The sequence below is a fragment of the Fusarium sambucinum genome, chromosome III (genome assembly GCF_050947815.1).
Source record: "Fusarium sambucinum isolate potato_lamoka chromosome III, whole genome shotgun sequence".
NCBI lineage: Eukaryota > Fungi > Ascomycota > Sordariomycetes > Hypocreales > Nectriaceae > Fusarium > Fusarium sambucinum.
Genome location: NC_139292.1, coordinates 6,757,933 through 6,773,846, shown reverse-complemented (window position 1 = coordinate 6,773,846; position 15,914 = coordinate 6,757,933). Strand labels below are relative to the sequence as shown.

At 47.4% G+C, this 15,914-nt stretch overlaps 7 protein-coding genes across 7 annotated transcripts; 4 read left to right on the top strand and 3 right to left on the bottom strand.

Moving 5' to 3' along the window:
- Positions 1-232: 232 nt before the first annotated feature.
- On the top strand, positions 233-901 carry FSST1_012421 (uncharacterized protein; the record flags this gene model as incomplete). The annotated part of the gene is made up of 1 exon (XM_083235646.1): positions 233-901. One exon carries the CDS (start codon positions 233-235, stop codon positions 899-901), a length of 669 nt encoding a protein of 222 aa, XP_083082117.1.
- A 572-nt stretch (positions 902-1,473) lies between these two features.
- FSST1_012420 (general substrate transporter) lies at positions 1,474-3,124 on the bottom strand (the record flags this gene model as incomplete). The annotated part of the gene is made up of 3 exons (XM_083235645.1): positions 1,474-2,591; positions 2,671-2,927; positions 2,976-3,124. The coding sequence occupies 3 exons, from the start codon at positions 3,122-3,124 to the stop codon at positions 1,474-1,476; spliced, it is 1,524 nt and encodes a 507-aa protein (XP_083082116.1).
- A 1,863-nt stretch (positions 3,125-4,987) lies between these two features.
- FSST1_012419 (uncharacterized protein) lies at positions 4,988-7,030 on the bottom strand (the record flags this gene model as incomplete). Its single annotated transcript, XM_083235644.1, has 1 exon — positions 4,988-7,030. The coding sequence occupies one exon, from the start codon at positions 7,028-7,030 to the stop codon at positions 4,988-4,990; it is 2,043 nt and encodes a 680-aa protein (XP_083082115.1).
- A 1,488-nt stretch (positions 7,031-8,518) lies between these two features.
- FSST1_012418 (uncharacterized protein) lies at positions 8,519-9,163 on the bottom strand (the record flags this gene model as incomplete). Its single annotated transcript, XM_083235643.1, has 1 exon — positions 8,519-9,163. The coding sequence occupies one exon, from the start codon at positions 9,161-9,163 to the stop codon at positions 8,519-8,521; it is 645 nt and encodes a 214-aa protein (XP_083082114.1).
- Positions 9,164-9,533: 370 nt separating this feature from the next.
- On the top strand, positions 9,534-10,800 carry FSST1_012417 (kinase domain-containing protein; the record flags this gene model as incomplete). The annotated part of the gene is made up of 2 exons (XM_083235640.1): positions 9,534-10,056; positions 10,121-10,800. 2 exons carry the CDS (start codon positions 9,534-9,536, stop codon positions 10,798-10,800), a joined length of 1,203 nt encoding a protein of 400 aa, XP_083082113.1.
- Positions 10,801-11,404: 604 nt separating this feature from the next.
- FSST1_012416 (cytochrome P450) lies at positions 11,405-13,151 on the top strand (the record flags this gene model as incomplete). Its single annotated transcript, XM_083235639.1, has 5 exons — positions 11,405-11,767; positions 11,817-11,907; positions 11,963-12,031; positions 12,082-12,675; positions 12,730-13,151. The coding sequence occupies 5 exons, from the start codon at positions 11,405-11,407 to the stop codon at positions 13,149-13,151; spliced, it is 1,539 nt and encodes a 512-aa protein (XP_083082112.1).
- A 368-nt stretch (positions 13,152-13,519) lies between these two features.
- FSST1_012415 (uncharacterized protein) lies at positions 13,520-14,515 on the top strand (the record flags this gene model as incomplete). Its single annotated transcript, XM_083235638.1, has 1 exon — positions 13,520-14,515. One exon carries the CDS (start codon positions 13,520-13,522, stop codon positions 14,513-14,515), a length of 996 nt encoding a protein of 331 aa, XP_083082111.1.
- Between the last annotated feature and the right edge of the window lie 1,399 nt (positions 14,516-15,914).

The window sequence follows — 15,914 nt, the reverse complement described above, 5'->3', positions numbered from 1 at the left end:
GATCCGATCAAGCTTTCTTTGATTTCGGTTTCTGATAAACTTCTGAACCTACAATAAAAATTGATCTTGATTTATATTTCGTTCTGTTCTCTTTGCCCACATTTCCTTCTTCTTCCCTCTTCACACCCACTTTGGCGCTCATCGTAACCCTGCTACTGGCAAGTTCAGTTCATTTACAGCAACATTACAACATCAAGAATTCAACCCTAGGCCTCCAAGTTATACCAAGACCATGGACCCCTTTCGAACTCTTCCCACTGAGAATCGCGTCGACATCCTTGTCCTTTTGCAAGACCCACAAGACCTGACCTGTATCACTTCTGCCATCAACGCCTCGCCTTCGATGCTTGCGACATACATTGTGAACAAGAATTCTATACGGCGCAGATTCTATGAAGATGAGCTCAGCAAGAGACTAATGCAACACGCACTCGGGGTTATTCTTTTCCCTCCTCGCGAACCTGATGCGCCACCTATTTCTCCCGCATTGAAAAGACACGTTGAGCTTTGGCAATGTCAAAGATTGACATTCCCTGACGAGCAAAACCACAGTACCACTTTGGAATCGTTTGATAGCCTCTATCATCGTATTCGCCAATGTACTCAAGCCTATCTCACAGATTATGAAAAATGGGACGGTGACCCAAGCCGACTTTCAAACAGACGATCGTATGGGGTTCACATGTGGGACCAACTGAAGGAAATATTGAAGAACTATACGAATTCTGACGAAGAATATTCCGAGGTGGACGAATTTATCCATAGAGGAAACCTCATTACACGATGCTTTTACAGTCCAGAATTTGTCAAAGAACTTAGGGAAAGCTTAGGGGAACTTCGGGAAGGCTTCAGGGAACTTGAGGAAGGCATCAGGAAACTTCGGGAAGACATCAGTTCATGATCAAGTTTCCGATTGCCAAACAGTATCGAAAAGGCACAAGGCAGAGGGATTTCAGGCTATTTCATCATACCGATTTGTTTCACGTTGATGCTGGGAGAGGATGTGTGTTGAAGGGCTGCGGTTTGTTATGTCTGGGTGGCGTCCAGGGAAACATTTGGTTTTCTCAGTCTTCTCAAATCATGCCCTTAATTATCTAGGTAGATGACAAGGTTGCACCATGTAATATTTGCAGTCCTGATTGTTTTTATGATGTGGGAATTACAATACGTTTGGCGATTCATGTATTTTCTTTTCACTCATGGCTTGGGAGTCCGTCCAGTCAAACCGTTGTCCTTGGAATGTTTCGTCTGCTAGGAAACATCATTAATTCAATACATTTGATTTAAGCCAGACATTTTTTAGGCGTATTTTATTTCTCAAAATGCTCATTCTTAGAGGTCGTATTACGATATTCATCACGGCATTTCCCACTACGAGTCTGAAGCGAAGTATGAGAACACATTAAGAATTCATTGAATATGACTAGATCCTGATGGCTAAAATTGGTAGTTGGCCCGGCTCGGTGTAGTCTCTTAGATCTTTGAGACGTGCTCGCCGGTCTCATGCTCAGCAGCCAGCTTCTCGTCAATCCTCTCGGCCCTACGTGCCAAGTCGGCCTGGTAATCGGCAGTGTACTGGCTCTTGTTGACGGAGGGAATGAACCAAGGAGCGTTGGTGAAGAGATAGTTCATCTCCTCCAGAGGAATCTGCTTGGTCTCAGGAACGAAAGCCCAGACGCAAAGAGCGTTGGTGAAGTTGCAAATGACGAAAACAAGGTAGTACTTCCAGCCAATAGACTTCATGGCAATGCCGGTGACCTGTCCGATCATGGTGTTGAAAGCGAAAGAGGTCATGGTGGCGAGACTGACACCCTTGGCACGAGTGCGAGTGTCGAAAATCTCAGCAGGGATAATCCAAGAGAGAGGTCCGCAAGTAGCGGAGAAAGAGAAGTTGTAGGCCCAAGTAACGATGATGAAACCCCAACCTTGAGCAGCACTACCGGAACCAGGAGGATAGACGACCAGCATGATGGTGGCGATAACAAAAGTCAAGCAGTTGAAGAGGTTACCATAGATCAGAGTCCATCGACGACCAAATCGATCAATGAAAGCGATGCAAAGACCCTGTGCAATAAGCGCAATGATGGAGTTAATAGCCTGGTACTTGAGGGCATCAGCAGCGTCAATTCCAGCTTGCTCGTAGATAGCAACAGAGTAATACTGAATAGCCGAAACACCAGTCATCTGAATGGAGGCCTGAAGACCACAAGCGATCAAAAGACGGCGGAAGCAAGACATGTCTCGGAACAGCTCCATGTAGGACTTGGCCGAGTTGGCATGCTCGTCGGCGATGCTTTCCTGAATCTGCTCGATCTCCGCACGAACCCAGGGGTCATCGACGTTGCCATTGGAGTGCAGACTAGCCAGGGTGTGCAGAGCCTTTTCCTGCAGACCCTGGTCCATAAGCCAACGAGGAGACTCGGGGAAGACGAAGATGAGGGAACCAAGGATGAGCGCGGGGACACACTGGATTCCGAGAGGGATTCGCCATTGTCGGTTGTCGGTGTAGTGCATGTATGTACCCCAACCACTCCAAGAAGCGATCAGTGCACCAATACCCAGCATGAATTGCTGGAGAGCGGTGACTCGGCCTATTGTTTAGCGAGAAGGTTAGCTTGGTTCATTTATGCTTATTAAATTGGGTACTGGAGGTGGGGATATGGTACGCACCTCGAATCGAAGGATGTGCAATTTCGGCTTGGTACAGAGGAATAATCATGGTCAAGAAACCGACACCGAGACCAGCGAGGAATCGACCCGCCATAAGGTATGAGATTTGAGGAGCACCAGTCTGAAGAGCACCTCCGAGGAGGAAAATGATGGATCCGATGGTGATGGTCCATCGTCGGCCGAGGTATTCAGCAGTGGGACTGGCGAATCCGGCGCCGAAGAAGGCACCTCCTGTGAACAGAGCTACAACAGCTCCGCTATCATGGTCAGCATCGCGAAATGATCAATTTTTGAGTGTGTCTTACGTTTCGGGGGAGCCATCATCTGTGTTGAAGGTTCTTTGGTAGGACTCCGATGCAATGACCTGGGCGATAACACCCAAATCATAACCGAAGAGAAGCGATCCAAAGGACGCGAACACTCCGACGAGGAATTGATAAACCTTGGGCTTCATGATGGTCAATTGATCAATGATTGTGCAGATGCAGGAGGAGACTGATCGACAGAGGGCGGGCTCCACGATATTTAATGGTTTTTCGCATTGCCTACTACCCCAGAAACTTTACTAAACCCCCAGGTTTTCGGCACAAATAAGGGACATCATGGGTATTCCTTGCGCGCCAATGAACTACTTGGTAACGATATTAGACCAGGATGCTAAACGTGCTACACACGCGGAATAAAGTGTTGGTTAGCGCACCAGGTGCCCCATGGGGAAAGGAATACAGTTATTGCAAGACTTGATTGCAATATTCAGAGCCAAACGCGACATGAATAGTGACAGACACGCTAGAGTGCGCCCATTCTACAGCGCGTGACAGTTGGTAGAAGCGCATCTCGCTGATTGGAGCGCAAGAATAACTAGCACAAAAGATCATGAGGGATGCGGAGAAGGATGAATTATCCACCAGTCTTGAGCAAGGGTGCTTCCCACTCGGAAATGGTATGTCGATCCAACGGGTGGGGTTTCAGCTTGTTGACTTTGACGCTATTCTCTTTCTGAAGCTATCGCCCGAACAAGTCATTGGTTGGGTTGGTCATGTCACCAGGGGAGACGAGGAAAGGGAATGTCTGTCGGGTGCCATCGCGATGTTCAAGACATGGGATGACTCGGCAAGAAAGTCTAGATGGACAATCATATCATTGAGAAGAGTTGGACAGATGTCTGAGGGTTGTAGCATGGAGGCACAGGTAAAATCCATTGAAGCTCGAATGTACAATTCTGATGAGTAACACTGGGCCCTCTTTGGCTGTGCTTTTAGCCAATGGCAATAGTTTAACTAAACTAGGGTCATGCAATACCCCGGATCCGATGTTCAATGCAAAAAGAGTTGTTTGAGGTATCAGCTCTGAGTTGAGATGACATGTCGGTAAGCGATCCCGACCATATAAACAACAACACGTCAAAACCAGGATTATATATGCTTCAAAGAATTAGTAGAATTATTATACACGAAAATAACGTATTCTCAAACTTATTAGAGATGAGATTACTGATGCAACGCGTCCTATAAGTCAAACGCGTCGAGTCATTTCTCCATGTAGGGTAACTCATCCCACCACTCGGCCGATACGACATGGGTAAAAATGCGTAGTTCGAGACAACACTGCTACTGATTGGCCGTTCTTAGTTATAAATGGCGACGAGGCTGGAAACGCCACGTGAGTGACGGACTGAAGCGAACAGAGGTCTAGACCAACAAAACTATTCCCGTCACATCTCACCGCATCCCGACTGATTGGTAGAGGAAGTGAACTATCTCTTCATTGAGCTTTGTGCATTGATTGCAGGAACCCCAGATCGTCTGATGATCAATAAGGCGTAAAACGTCAAGCTCAGTCTGGCCAAGTTGACCTTACTGCTGTTGGTACTCGAGTCCGATTGGCATATGAATGACCCATCTTGGGCTTCAACTAAATTGCCATTCTGAGTTAGTCTCATAGTTCAACTCGTTGACGTCACTCTCATTGGACCGGATGGTGAATGCTCTTCTACCTACAACATTCGCGAGAGAGGCTGTCAAACTATCGATTCATGATAAACGCCACCGGCACTTTTGACAGCGAGCTTATTAGCGCTTTTGATAGCTAGGCTGAGAACGTTCTTCAACTCTTTCTGGTGGTCCATTGCTAAGGCAAGAGTAGAGGTGACACGATGGAGTTTGCGCGTGGCTGTCTTGCACAGATCCACGAGTCAGCTCAACGGAAAGGGTCCACAGCGGCTCTCTAAGACCGCGAATTGAGTGTGAGCTAAGGTAATAAATTAGTTGACCGCTATGAATGAAACTAAGTATCTGAAAAGAATGACCCTAGAAAACTATTGAGTAACGCGAATAGTTGAAGCTACACTCGGTACACCCGCCGAGTTGATCACAAACAACATCCAATAACCAGGCAACGCAATACCAGAGTCGCTAGGAACCTGGAAAGAATAACTATTTCCTCCGTTGTTCGCCAGAGTCAGAGAAATACGGCGCTGATCGGTATTGACAGTATGAGTCGCTGTACCATAACGAATCAACGACGCCTTCCTAATCGAAGAATCCGTCGAGATTGTAATCCTTCCACCGACCTTGACGCTCTGTGTAGAGGTCCTAGTGATCTTTGGACGCGTCGCGAGATTGCCGTTACTATCATAGAGATAATTTGGCGTAAAGATCTGCGCGTCAAAGTGATTGGTGGTACAGTCGCCGCAAAGACCACCGCCGCCATTAAATACCCTACCATCGGGCAACAAAAGGGAAATACTGTGATAGACACGAACAATAGAGTTGGGGTTCTGCTTGTAGAAGGTGTCTTGCTCAGGGACATAGATCTCTGGTGTAAACACGGGCGTTGAATCCTCAAACGGAATCCCGCGTCGCTGGCCTCCTGTAATAAACGTGCTTCCATCTGGAAGAACAACAGATGTGTGAAAAGTTCGGGCAAAGTACAAGCCATTGCTAGCAAAGACAGTCTTGGGTGTTGATCCAGGTTCACCAAGTGTGATGATGTGGGCGTTGGTTGTGGCGTCAGAGTCTTGATAGTCTGTGGAACCGCCAAAAGTCAGGATCTTGCCCTGAACTGCATCGTACATGACAGCGTTTCCGCACATGGCATCAGGGGCCACCCCGCGGTTGGACTGGCGTTTACCGGCCGACTTCACATCGCCACTTCCACTGGTATAGTACCAGTTCATGGCAGTGCTTGGTCCTGCTTGGAAAACGGATCCCTTCTTCCAACCAAAGAGCCACGCGTGGTTATCTGAACAGTATAATCCCTGCTTGTCAGCTGTCAACATGGGGTTGACCTTGGTATTAGGTAGGGACGTCCATGTCTTTGAAGACGGGCTGTAGACTTCGCCATTCTTCTCAAAAATGCCACCGCTCCAAGAACCACCAATAGTAAAAACGCGACCGTCTGACATGGTAGCTGAAGACTGATATCCACGAGCAACTTGCATGTCAGGTCCTGGGACCCAGCTATCGCTAGGTGAGTCGTATAGACTCGTCTTCTTGGCGTCATTGCCACCTGTGACCACGATCTGACCATTACCATCCATGGAAATACCAGGACAGAACATATCATGTTTGGTCACAGTCACAGTGCGGTCAGAAACAATACCACTGGATGGATCCCATGAAGAAGTTAGAGTGACACCGCCAGGGGAGCCTCCAAATGCATCATTACGGTATGAAGACCACATAAGGACACGGCCTGATGTAGGCTCAATTGCAGCAGCCGCAGGAACAATGGGCAAGTCAATAGTCGGACCCCAGCGTCCAAGACCAGGCTGAGGGGCTGTGTAAGAACTAGCCTGGTAGACGTTGATCTCGGCAATGCTAGTCCAAGGTTGGCCATTAGCCTCAGTGAGAGTGACTAGACGAACATAGCGAGCAGGACGAGTTTCAAAGTTGGAGTATTTGGTTGTGGAATCGGCGAACCAACTGCCAGTAGCAACTGGGCTTCCCCAGGTTTTACCATCTGAGCTGAGATAAACTTCGTGGCGACCGATCCAGCCATTTTGGTTGCCATCCTGTCGAGGCAGCATAGACAAGCCATTAACATTCTGGGTTGTCTTCATGTCAATGGTGTAAGTATGAGGAGGCTTTGGATCTCCATTGGCTCCATAAAATGTATGCCAAAAGGTATCTTGGTTGCCATCGATGGCCTTGTTGCACTCATTTCCTGGCTGTGCACTGCCACAAGTGACGGCCCAGTTGTTACGAGAGATGGCACTTCCAATAGGTGCTGAGGCACGAAGACTCAAGAACTGGAGGCTGCCTTCGGGCTTTTCAGCTCCCGAAGCCTTGTGAGGGTTGGTGATAGCGACAGCATTGATGCTGCTGAAGCAAAGAGCGAGTGTCAAAAGGTGTTTCATATCGACATAAAGAGAGACAAGAAGTGGTGGAAAGAGTGACTTGAACAGATAATGAGGCAAGAAATGCCGAAGAACAGTACCTGATATCTTCAAGTCTTATATACCTAGGCAGATACAATAGAAACCGTTTGCTGATCAGCCATCGCGGGTAGATCTTGTTTTAGCACCTGTACGTTTCAGGCTCCCCCATATTACCGATATTCTAGTTTGCATCACTAGCTGAGGCAACTGCATTTGGAGTTAAATTTGGAAAACTGATACTTTCTAATTGGTCACATATGTCCGTGGCGTTGAAACGAAATTACCCGTTCGTGTTATTTGAAGCCGCTCAGACGTAGAGGGTGGGCAAGTTTGAAATCACGAGAACTAATCCGCCGTTGTTTGTCTGTGCGCTGAAGATCGATGGCCCATTCACAGTAAGTGGCGTTCAAAGCTGAAAGTTTATGGCCCAGCTTCTTGAGGCCCTTCCCGGATGGTCCTTGCATACCCGACAACCGATCTGCAAGGCACCGCTTTAGAAGCAAACTATGACAGAATCATCTGTCCATTGGACGCCACCAGAGACCGAATGATCACGTCAGATCATGTAAGAACAGTTTGGAGGCCTCGTATAAATGCAATAAAATGCAGCCAAGCCTGTTGCTTCAGCAATTCTATCAGCTCGGTCTGACATGGACAGTGGCTGCATATAGATGCATATATATGCCAATAGATGTTACTCTCTGCTTACTCCAAGGCAGTTCCTTCTTACCGGTCTATCTAGTAATCAGCCAACTCCAACGGCTCGTGTAACTAGCACGACCTATTGACCGGCGGAATCCGGCAGTGCCTCGTTTAGATACCACTAGCTGAAACTCTCCTTGAGGATCCGCAGACACTGCCGAATTTCATCGGCTGATACAAGCTATGAGAAATATGGGCTTTCATTTCCGCAATTCCGCAGTTAACTTGAGTGCTTATCAAGTTTATTAGCAAATGCTATAAGCTATAGGTTGCGAATTAGATACAACGTTACATAGTAAGGTCTTTCAAACCTCATGGTTAAACTTGACAACTGGGACAGATTTATACTCTTATTCAAGAGAAGTAGTAATTTATAATTTCTTTTAGTAATAATCTCTAAAAGGTAATCTGGTAACCAATTCCACTAGCTACTATTGACAAGAAAATGTTCTTCAGCATATTGTGTTACCACTTTGAGATATGGAAAGTAAAACCACATGGTGATTCAGCTTGAGCCTTTTCTACACATCAGCAATGTCTTTCGCCAAAACACATTCCCAGCGACGACTTCGGCCAAGGCACTGACAACAATGCTTTCGGGCAAGAGGATTATTCGTCGTACTTCTACGAAGACTCGACTCCCTCTTAAAAGTCCTATAGTGAATACTGTATTGGCAGGCAAGAGGTTGAGCCAGTCTTCCACGAAGATACGATGCCCTGCTATCCGTCCTTTGGCCCATATCATACTACTGGACAAGGAATTTCTCAAAGTCCAAGTGCAAACGCTTCCAACTTCCTGAAAGCCTTTTCCGAACCATCATTGATGATGACAATATCAAAGAGACCAGATGCCTCAGCTGCATCCCATTCCTTCTCGGCGGAGGTGATTTCCTCCTGAATCTTGTCTTCGTCCATGCCTCTGTCGCGAAGCCGGGTCTCAAGGTAATCAGTGTTTGGAGGTCTCATAAAAACGTAGCGCGGATCGAGGATTTGGTATTTCGTGAGTAACGACTTTCCTGTAAGATTGGTATCAAAAACGGACGCAAAGCCGTTTTCTTGCAGCCTCCGAACGGTCTCCATGCTCGTACCGTAATGGTTGTTCTCGAAGTATTGGTACTGAAAGAAACGATCCGCATGGAGCAAGTTCAAGAACTCGAACCGAGAGACAAAATAATGTGGAAAACCGTCGATTTCCCAATATTGTGGATCTCTTGTCGTATGACATGGAGGCCGTATGAGTCTGTCGTCGTGAATCTCAACGAGAGACTCATAAATGGCAAATTTGTCATGTGCCCGAGGCCCAGATATGACGATGGGGCGGCGTTCAGAAGCTGGTGGAGGAACCATGCTACAAGAACAGGTTCTGGTACTGGACTGGTTGTCTGTACCTTGAGTGTGTGTAGAAGCCATGATTGTTGGTGATAGTGGGTTGATGGTTGAATGTGAGCCAAGGTGTGGGAAAAGAATGAAGAATGAAAAGTCCAGTCAAACTTCAAAAACTTCAATAAATACGCGAAATCTGACTGAAGCATAAGCGATTTTACCTTTGTTGGTTATGGTGATTGATAACTATAAAGTTCAATATACAAAACCTAGTCTCGAGCAATTTTCTTTATGGCACTGAAATTTCATTTATCTTCTCCTCTTTTTCCAAGACTTTTATTCTTTAAACTTAAGTCTAAGCCTTTTGATAAACTTGAAAATTCTACACTTAAGACACTGGAGTGTACATGGTGAGCCTGCATTCAACCTCCCCTATCCACGTCCTCCTCGCATCACAATGGCTACTGGAAACGATAATACGGACTGCGCCTCTATCTGGGGTGATTTTGTTGGTTCAGATGACGAGGGTAAGGTTATGTATTCATCCGAACCGGTCGAGCGATACGAAGAGGGGCTCTATTACCCAGTCTGTATCGGAGAGGTCCTTGCCAACAGGTATCGCGTTGAGCATAAACTGGGCCACGGCGGCTTCTCAACCGTTTGGATGGCGAATGACATGGTTAGTGGCGACGACGTTGCTCTCAAGATCATGACACCTGGGCCTTCCGGCGAGCGAGAGAATACCGCGCAGAACATAATTGCCGCTGCTGTGCAGGACACTTCCCGACTCTTGATATACCAGGAGACGTTTATGCTACCCGGCACCTCCAAGACACACCATAGAGTCTTGGTTTTCCCCTTACTGGGTCCTAGCCTGCGAACATATGCCTCTTCGATGTCCACTGCGGTTCGGAGATCTTCTGCCAAGCAACTACTACAGGCCATCAAGGCGCTACACGACGGCGGATTCGTACATCGAGGTATGTTGCATATGCAATTCTAATCACGTCAATCAGAAGAACCTTCTAACTCATGTGGATACAGACATCAACAGCGCTAATGTCTTATATGGACTTGCTCCTTTCAAGAGCGGTACCACTGTAGCCGCCAAGTACGAATATCTCGGGCGTCCGCGGAAAGTGCCTATCCCTACGTCCAAGCCCATGTGGAAGACCGGCCAGCTGGTTATGCCTATAGCTCCACATAAATCTTTGGTGAAGGGAACTGTAACCCTCGCAGACTTTGGAATGGCCGCCAAGTCTGATACTCCCGTGGAGTGCAAAGCCCAGTCACCTGCCATCTACTGCGCGCCAGAACGTCTTCACAATGCAGACGCGAACTTTGCCTCCGACATGTGGAGCTATATGTGCATATTTGCCGAGCTTTGCTTAGGCGTTCCCCTGTTCTTCGGATCAGAGCACTCTTTAGTCGTTGACTATATGGTGAAATGCCTTGGGCCTCTTCCTTCGGGCTGGAGAGGCTCCTACGAGGGTGGTGGGCAATACAACGAGTTATGGTATGACCAGAATAGACGGCCAGATCCCCGTCAAGCTCTGGAAGCTAAGCTAAAGCGTGCACTGTATAATATCAGCCCTGTCGAGCAGCAGCTAGTGCTCTCCATACTGCGGAAGGGTCTATCGTATTCCCCTGAGCACCGCTTTAGTGCCGGGCAACTTCTCGAGGATGCAACTTTCAAGGAGCTAATGGCCTTGCATGGACTTTAGAAATGGGTACTCAATATATGGCCATAGTTGCCTCTAAAGAAAAGGCGCAAAGGACAACTGCTGTATAGCTTCCCGATTTAAACAAAAGAACTTTGGTTTATCTATTACGTCACGCTCGACAACAGAGAAAAGTTAGGAAATTGTATTGGAATTATTCGACTGAGCTTCCTGAATCCTTTGATCCTGATGGCTCAGGACCTTGGCATTGATAGCATAAATAGTGGGTGCTACAAGGGAATTCATGAAATCCTGGTTGCAAAACTTGGTGTAGGCGAGGCTGGCAGTTTCAATAAGGAAAGGATCGCCTTCGATATCGAATCTGCGTATTAGAAAATAATCCTCAGAATCCTTTGGAACTTGGCATGCGGGATCTAGGTAGTGCCGGGAGGTATCCGCTCATGGATCACAATCCTTCGGGGGCTTATGGCGTAAGCTCAATGGTGACTTTCAGGTTGAGCAACCTGGTCATACGATTCTTTTTGTATGTCGCAATTGCTATAAGTTCGATCCGATCCTGTTTGCGATGTACTGATACCACATCTTCGATTTCGGACCAACAGGCCTCGCCATCTCCCACTCTTATTGTCACGAGAACTTGTTAGCGATGAACTCTCACAACGATACAACGCAACGTATGCGGTCGAATCTCATGGATCAGACACCAGATTCCCTCATACCATATGCCTTAGTCACCCTACTGGCCGTGATGGTGTACTGGTCTCAATTCACACAACCGAAGGATTTGCTCAACCCACGGAAAACATTCGAGTTCAGCAACATACCGCGACTTAAAAGATACATGGAAAATAGTAACAGTCTCGATACTCTTGCTACTGGGGCCGCGCGATTCGTTGGGAAACCGTTTAGACTGTTTTGCGAATGGGGAGAGTTGACGATTCTTCCACCTCAAATGATTGACGAGATTAAGAGCGACAAGAGATTTGACTTTGGAGCCGCAGCTAGTGATGTAAGTTGGCATCACCAGAAGTAGAGACAGCCTCATTAACGTTATTCAGGATAACCACGCCTACATTCCAGGATTTGGTGCTCTCATGCATGATCCCGTCATGCCAAAGGTCATCGGACGACACTTGACCAAGGCTCTGGGTTTGTACTTCTGTACTCTCGTTCCAAGAACGTTTGCTGACAGTGCAACATGTAGCCAAACTCACGAGTCCTTTATCGGAAGAAGCTGCTCTCGTTATGCAAAGTGTTATCACTGACTCGACTGGTAAGTTATTTTTGCAGCACCGGGCGCATGGGCTGATCATCTATCGACAGAATGGCACACCCTCAATCTCAATGAGCATATCTCTACTATTGTCTCACGCATGTCCTCTCGAGTTTTCATGGGCGAGGAACTTTGCCGCGACGAAGGATGGAATAACGCCAGTGCATACTACACCAGGAAAACGTTTGAAGCTATGATGATTCTCTGTGTCATTCCCCGCTGGCTGCGCCCTTACATCCACTGGGTCCTTCCCCAATGCCGAGAGGTGCGACGAGCATTGACCGCTGCCCGCAAAGAACTAAATCCTCATATTGAACGTCGAGAGCGAATCAAGACTGAGGCACTGGCTAGAGGCGAGAAACCTCCCTTCGATGACGCGATCGAATGGTTTGCTCAGTCTGGCTCTGAACTGCCGCCTGCTGATTGCCAGATCGCACTGACTCTGGCCGCTATCCACACTACTACCGATTTACTGTCGCAGACAATGGTTAATATGGCTACATATCCCGAGATGTTCACAGCTCTGAGGGAAGAGATCATTCGTGTCTTGTCAGAGCAAGGTCTGAAGAAGACAGCGTTGGCTGATCTCAAACTGATGGACAGCTTCCTCAAGGAGACACAACGGATGAAACCCATTCTCATAGGTTAGTAAGAATACTTGTTGACACTATGTTTGGCCACTAATAAGCCAATCATAGGATGGAGAAGGCGAGCCCTCGAAAACGTCACACTATCAAACGGAACGACCGTCAAGAAAGGCAACAAGATTGTTGTCACGGCAAACCACATGTGGAGTGACGAGAACTACAACAACGCCAAGACATTTAATCCTTATCGGTTTGTTCCAAAGGACAATGAACAGATGTCTTACCTGGTGAACACAAGTCCAAATCACCTCGGATTCGGACACGGTTTGCACTCTTGCCCGGGACGCTGGTTTGCCTCCAACGAAGTCAAGATCGCACTTTGTCATTTGCTTCTAAAGTATGATTGGAAGCTTGTCGACGGCAAGAGGCCCGAGCCAGTGGCTTTTGGAATGGCTTATGTGGCCAACCCCGAAGCAAAACTACTTATTCGAAGACGGAAGGAAGAGCTTAATTTGAGTACATTGGAGTATTGAGGGAACTTTACCATGGATGCTACTTTGTGCCTCAACACTAGGGGTCGACTGACTGTTCGTCACTTTCTCTAACATGGCGGGAAGGGAATGACGTATTCGATAGAAAATCAGAAAAATTGAAAGATGGCGAGGAGGGTGCCAATAGAGAATTGATGTTGAAAAGAGACTTTGTTGGTGATACTTATCATGTACGGTCTGGATTGGGCTGGAGTTTTAGCGTGCTAGACTTCACTGAGTGCCCTGAAGATGACTGAGGTGAGTGGGTCTCTATTTAGTGGTCTAGTCCTATGACGTAGTGCATATCGCGTCACAGCAAACAAATAATTCAGCTACTGAACCTTCCCTATATCAGCACATCACACAAAACAATGGCAGACTTTGCAACCCGAAGACGAGAGAATATCGAAAACAACGCGCTTCTTCTCAAGGATATCAAACCCTTAATCCTCAAGACAGAGCCTCGCTCCGAAACCAAGACCAGTACCAAAAACAACAAACGAAAGGCGAACCCACCGCGCGCGCCTACAAGACAGTCAAGACGCATAGCTGAAGCTGTATCAAAGCCAACATATGACGACGACGATGATGACTATGACAACATCCGCAGAACTTCGTCACGAAGAAGCGCCCCTCGTGTGAAAAGAAGCCGAGATTCTAGTCGACCTCTTTCCGCATCAGATTCAGACCATGAAACCAACCCCGAACCTTCAAAGAATGTGGAATCAATCATAGCTGGATGGACAGTATGGGAACCTGAGAGCGAAGAACCGATTCGCGACATCGATGGAACATTCCGTTTTGGGTCGCATCCTGATTTCCGCCCAAACAAGTCACCTGAGGAGATCATTCGCGAGGGAAGCTTTGGTGGATCCTACTGGCGACCCCTGTACTCAAAGCGCCTAAAGATCACCGTGAAAGACGATTGGAAAGAACTCCCAGAGTCATGGACAGCCGGTCTGGACGTGGAAACATATCTCACCAACACCAGTTACGACCCCGAGATCAACAAATACGGTGTTCAATGCGGACAAAGCATCGAACAATGGGAGGAAGCTGGATGGATTGTTCACGAGTACGATGTTCGGGGTTGGTTCCAGTGGTACTGTCGGTTTTACATGGGTCGTCGCTGTGCCGATGACGAGCGCCAGATCAGCCGTTGGAAGAAATGTGTAGGCGAGACTGGTCGCTGGCGGAGGACCTTGCTCAAGAAATATGTTGCTCTTGGGATACGCAGTGTGTTTGCTGATGACGGGGAGGATGAGGATGGACCTGATGTGAGTCCTGTGGTCCATCAGACATGCCATCACTGGGCGTATGAGGTCCACCAAGACGCTCTGGATCGTTTTTGGGCTGATGGGAGGTAATAATGCAAGTGTACACTAGACAATGAACGTCATTCAGACAATGAAGCAAACGGTTGATGTATCCTGCTTGGGCTGTGCAGTTTTTTGTGCGTATGTTTGGACAAGCTGTTGGAACTGCCAGTGAATCGCAACAGCCAGGGTTACTTGTGCTCTATATTCCCGTGCTAAGTTACATTTCTGCTTTTTACAGTAGAGAATGTGATTCCTGCTCAAGCTGTCACTGCGGAAATCCAGTTCATGACGCTGTGAGACTACTGGAACTCAGCGTAAACGTATCTTTGAAGCAGAGGATCTATCTGGAACCATGAATCAAAGACTTCTGAAGTGCACCCATTTCTGGTAACTCGCCGCAGCCCAGTTGTGTCAGATAATCACCCATCCTTGCAGCTATATAAACTCTCGATACTTCCACCAAGAGGAACAATTCTACTTTCTCATCAACTCATACATATTGGAAACTATCAAACCGATAATAAACTAAACTCAACAAAATGCCTGGGCCCGGCTCACCTGGACCTGCTACGCCTCGTCCCCCTGTCCCCATTCCTCACCCAGATCCGCCACCTCCCCGACCTCCTTCTCCTGACTCTGACTAGTCTCGACGGACTCGGACGGAGATGGGTGCCTAGTCAGGACTTGGTACACCGGAATTACGGTAGAGTTGGGCACGTTTACATATGAACGATGAAATAGAAGGTTCTTAAATACAATTATTGCTTAACTCGAACTTGCATACGTGATGATTGCTGCACGCTTGGTCGATGTCTAAAAGAATAAAGTGTGATGCTTCTAAAACCTTCAAAGTCCGTTCCTATCCTGAACAATGTCCCGTACTGAGATATTAGACAGAAGACTTTGGCACCTCAAGTCCATAATTGTCATTTGAGAGACTGTGGAGTATCCTACCAGAAGACTCTTTTGGGAAGTGTACTGATTTTGACAGTAAGGGTCCCGCGGGGTAGCCGATGGAGTATCACGAAGGATTCCCACCCGGAGAGAGCCGCGCTGCCACTTGCCCAAAAGCTAAGCATAGGACGTCTTTACGGATATAAGGTGGGACTGTGAACCAGAAGAACGATTCCTGGAACCGGGATTTGGGACCCTCCGATGAATGGCAGGAGGTCAATGCTTCAGGTGAGGAGTGGAGTTTTACCACTTGTCGTTGTACACGTGATTTCAGGTACAGTTGAGTTCCTCTTCAAGTCTCTTGTTTTGACTTGAACGACTATTCTCATGACTTTCTATAAAGAACTATAATACAAAGTAGAGACTGTCGCGATGTAGTCTAGAATGCGAGATCCTTGGACCTAAATAATTGGGCTTCCCCACCGTTAGATAACCCATCGACAGGGGATATAGCGGGTCACTGATACGCGTACCCTGGGAATTGACTGTTCTT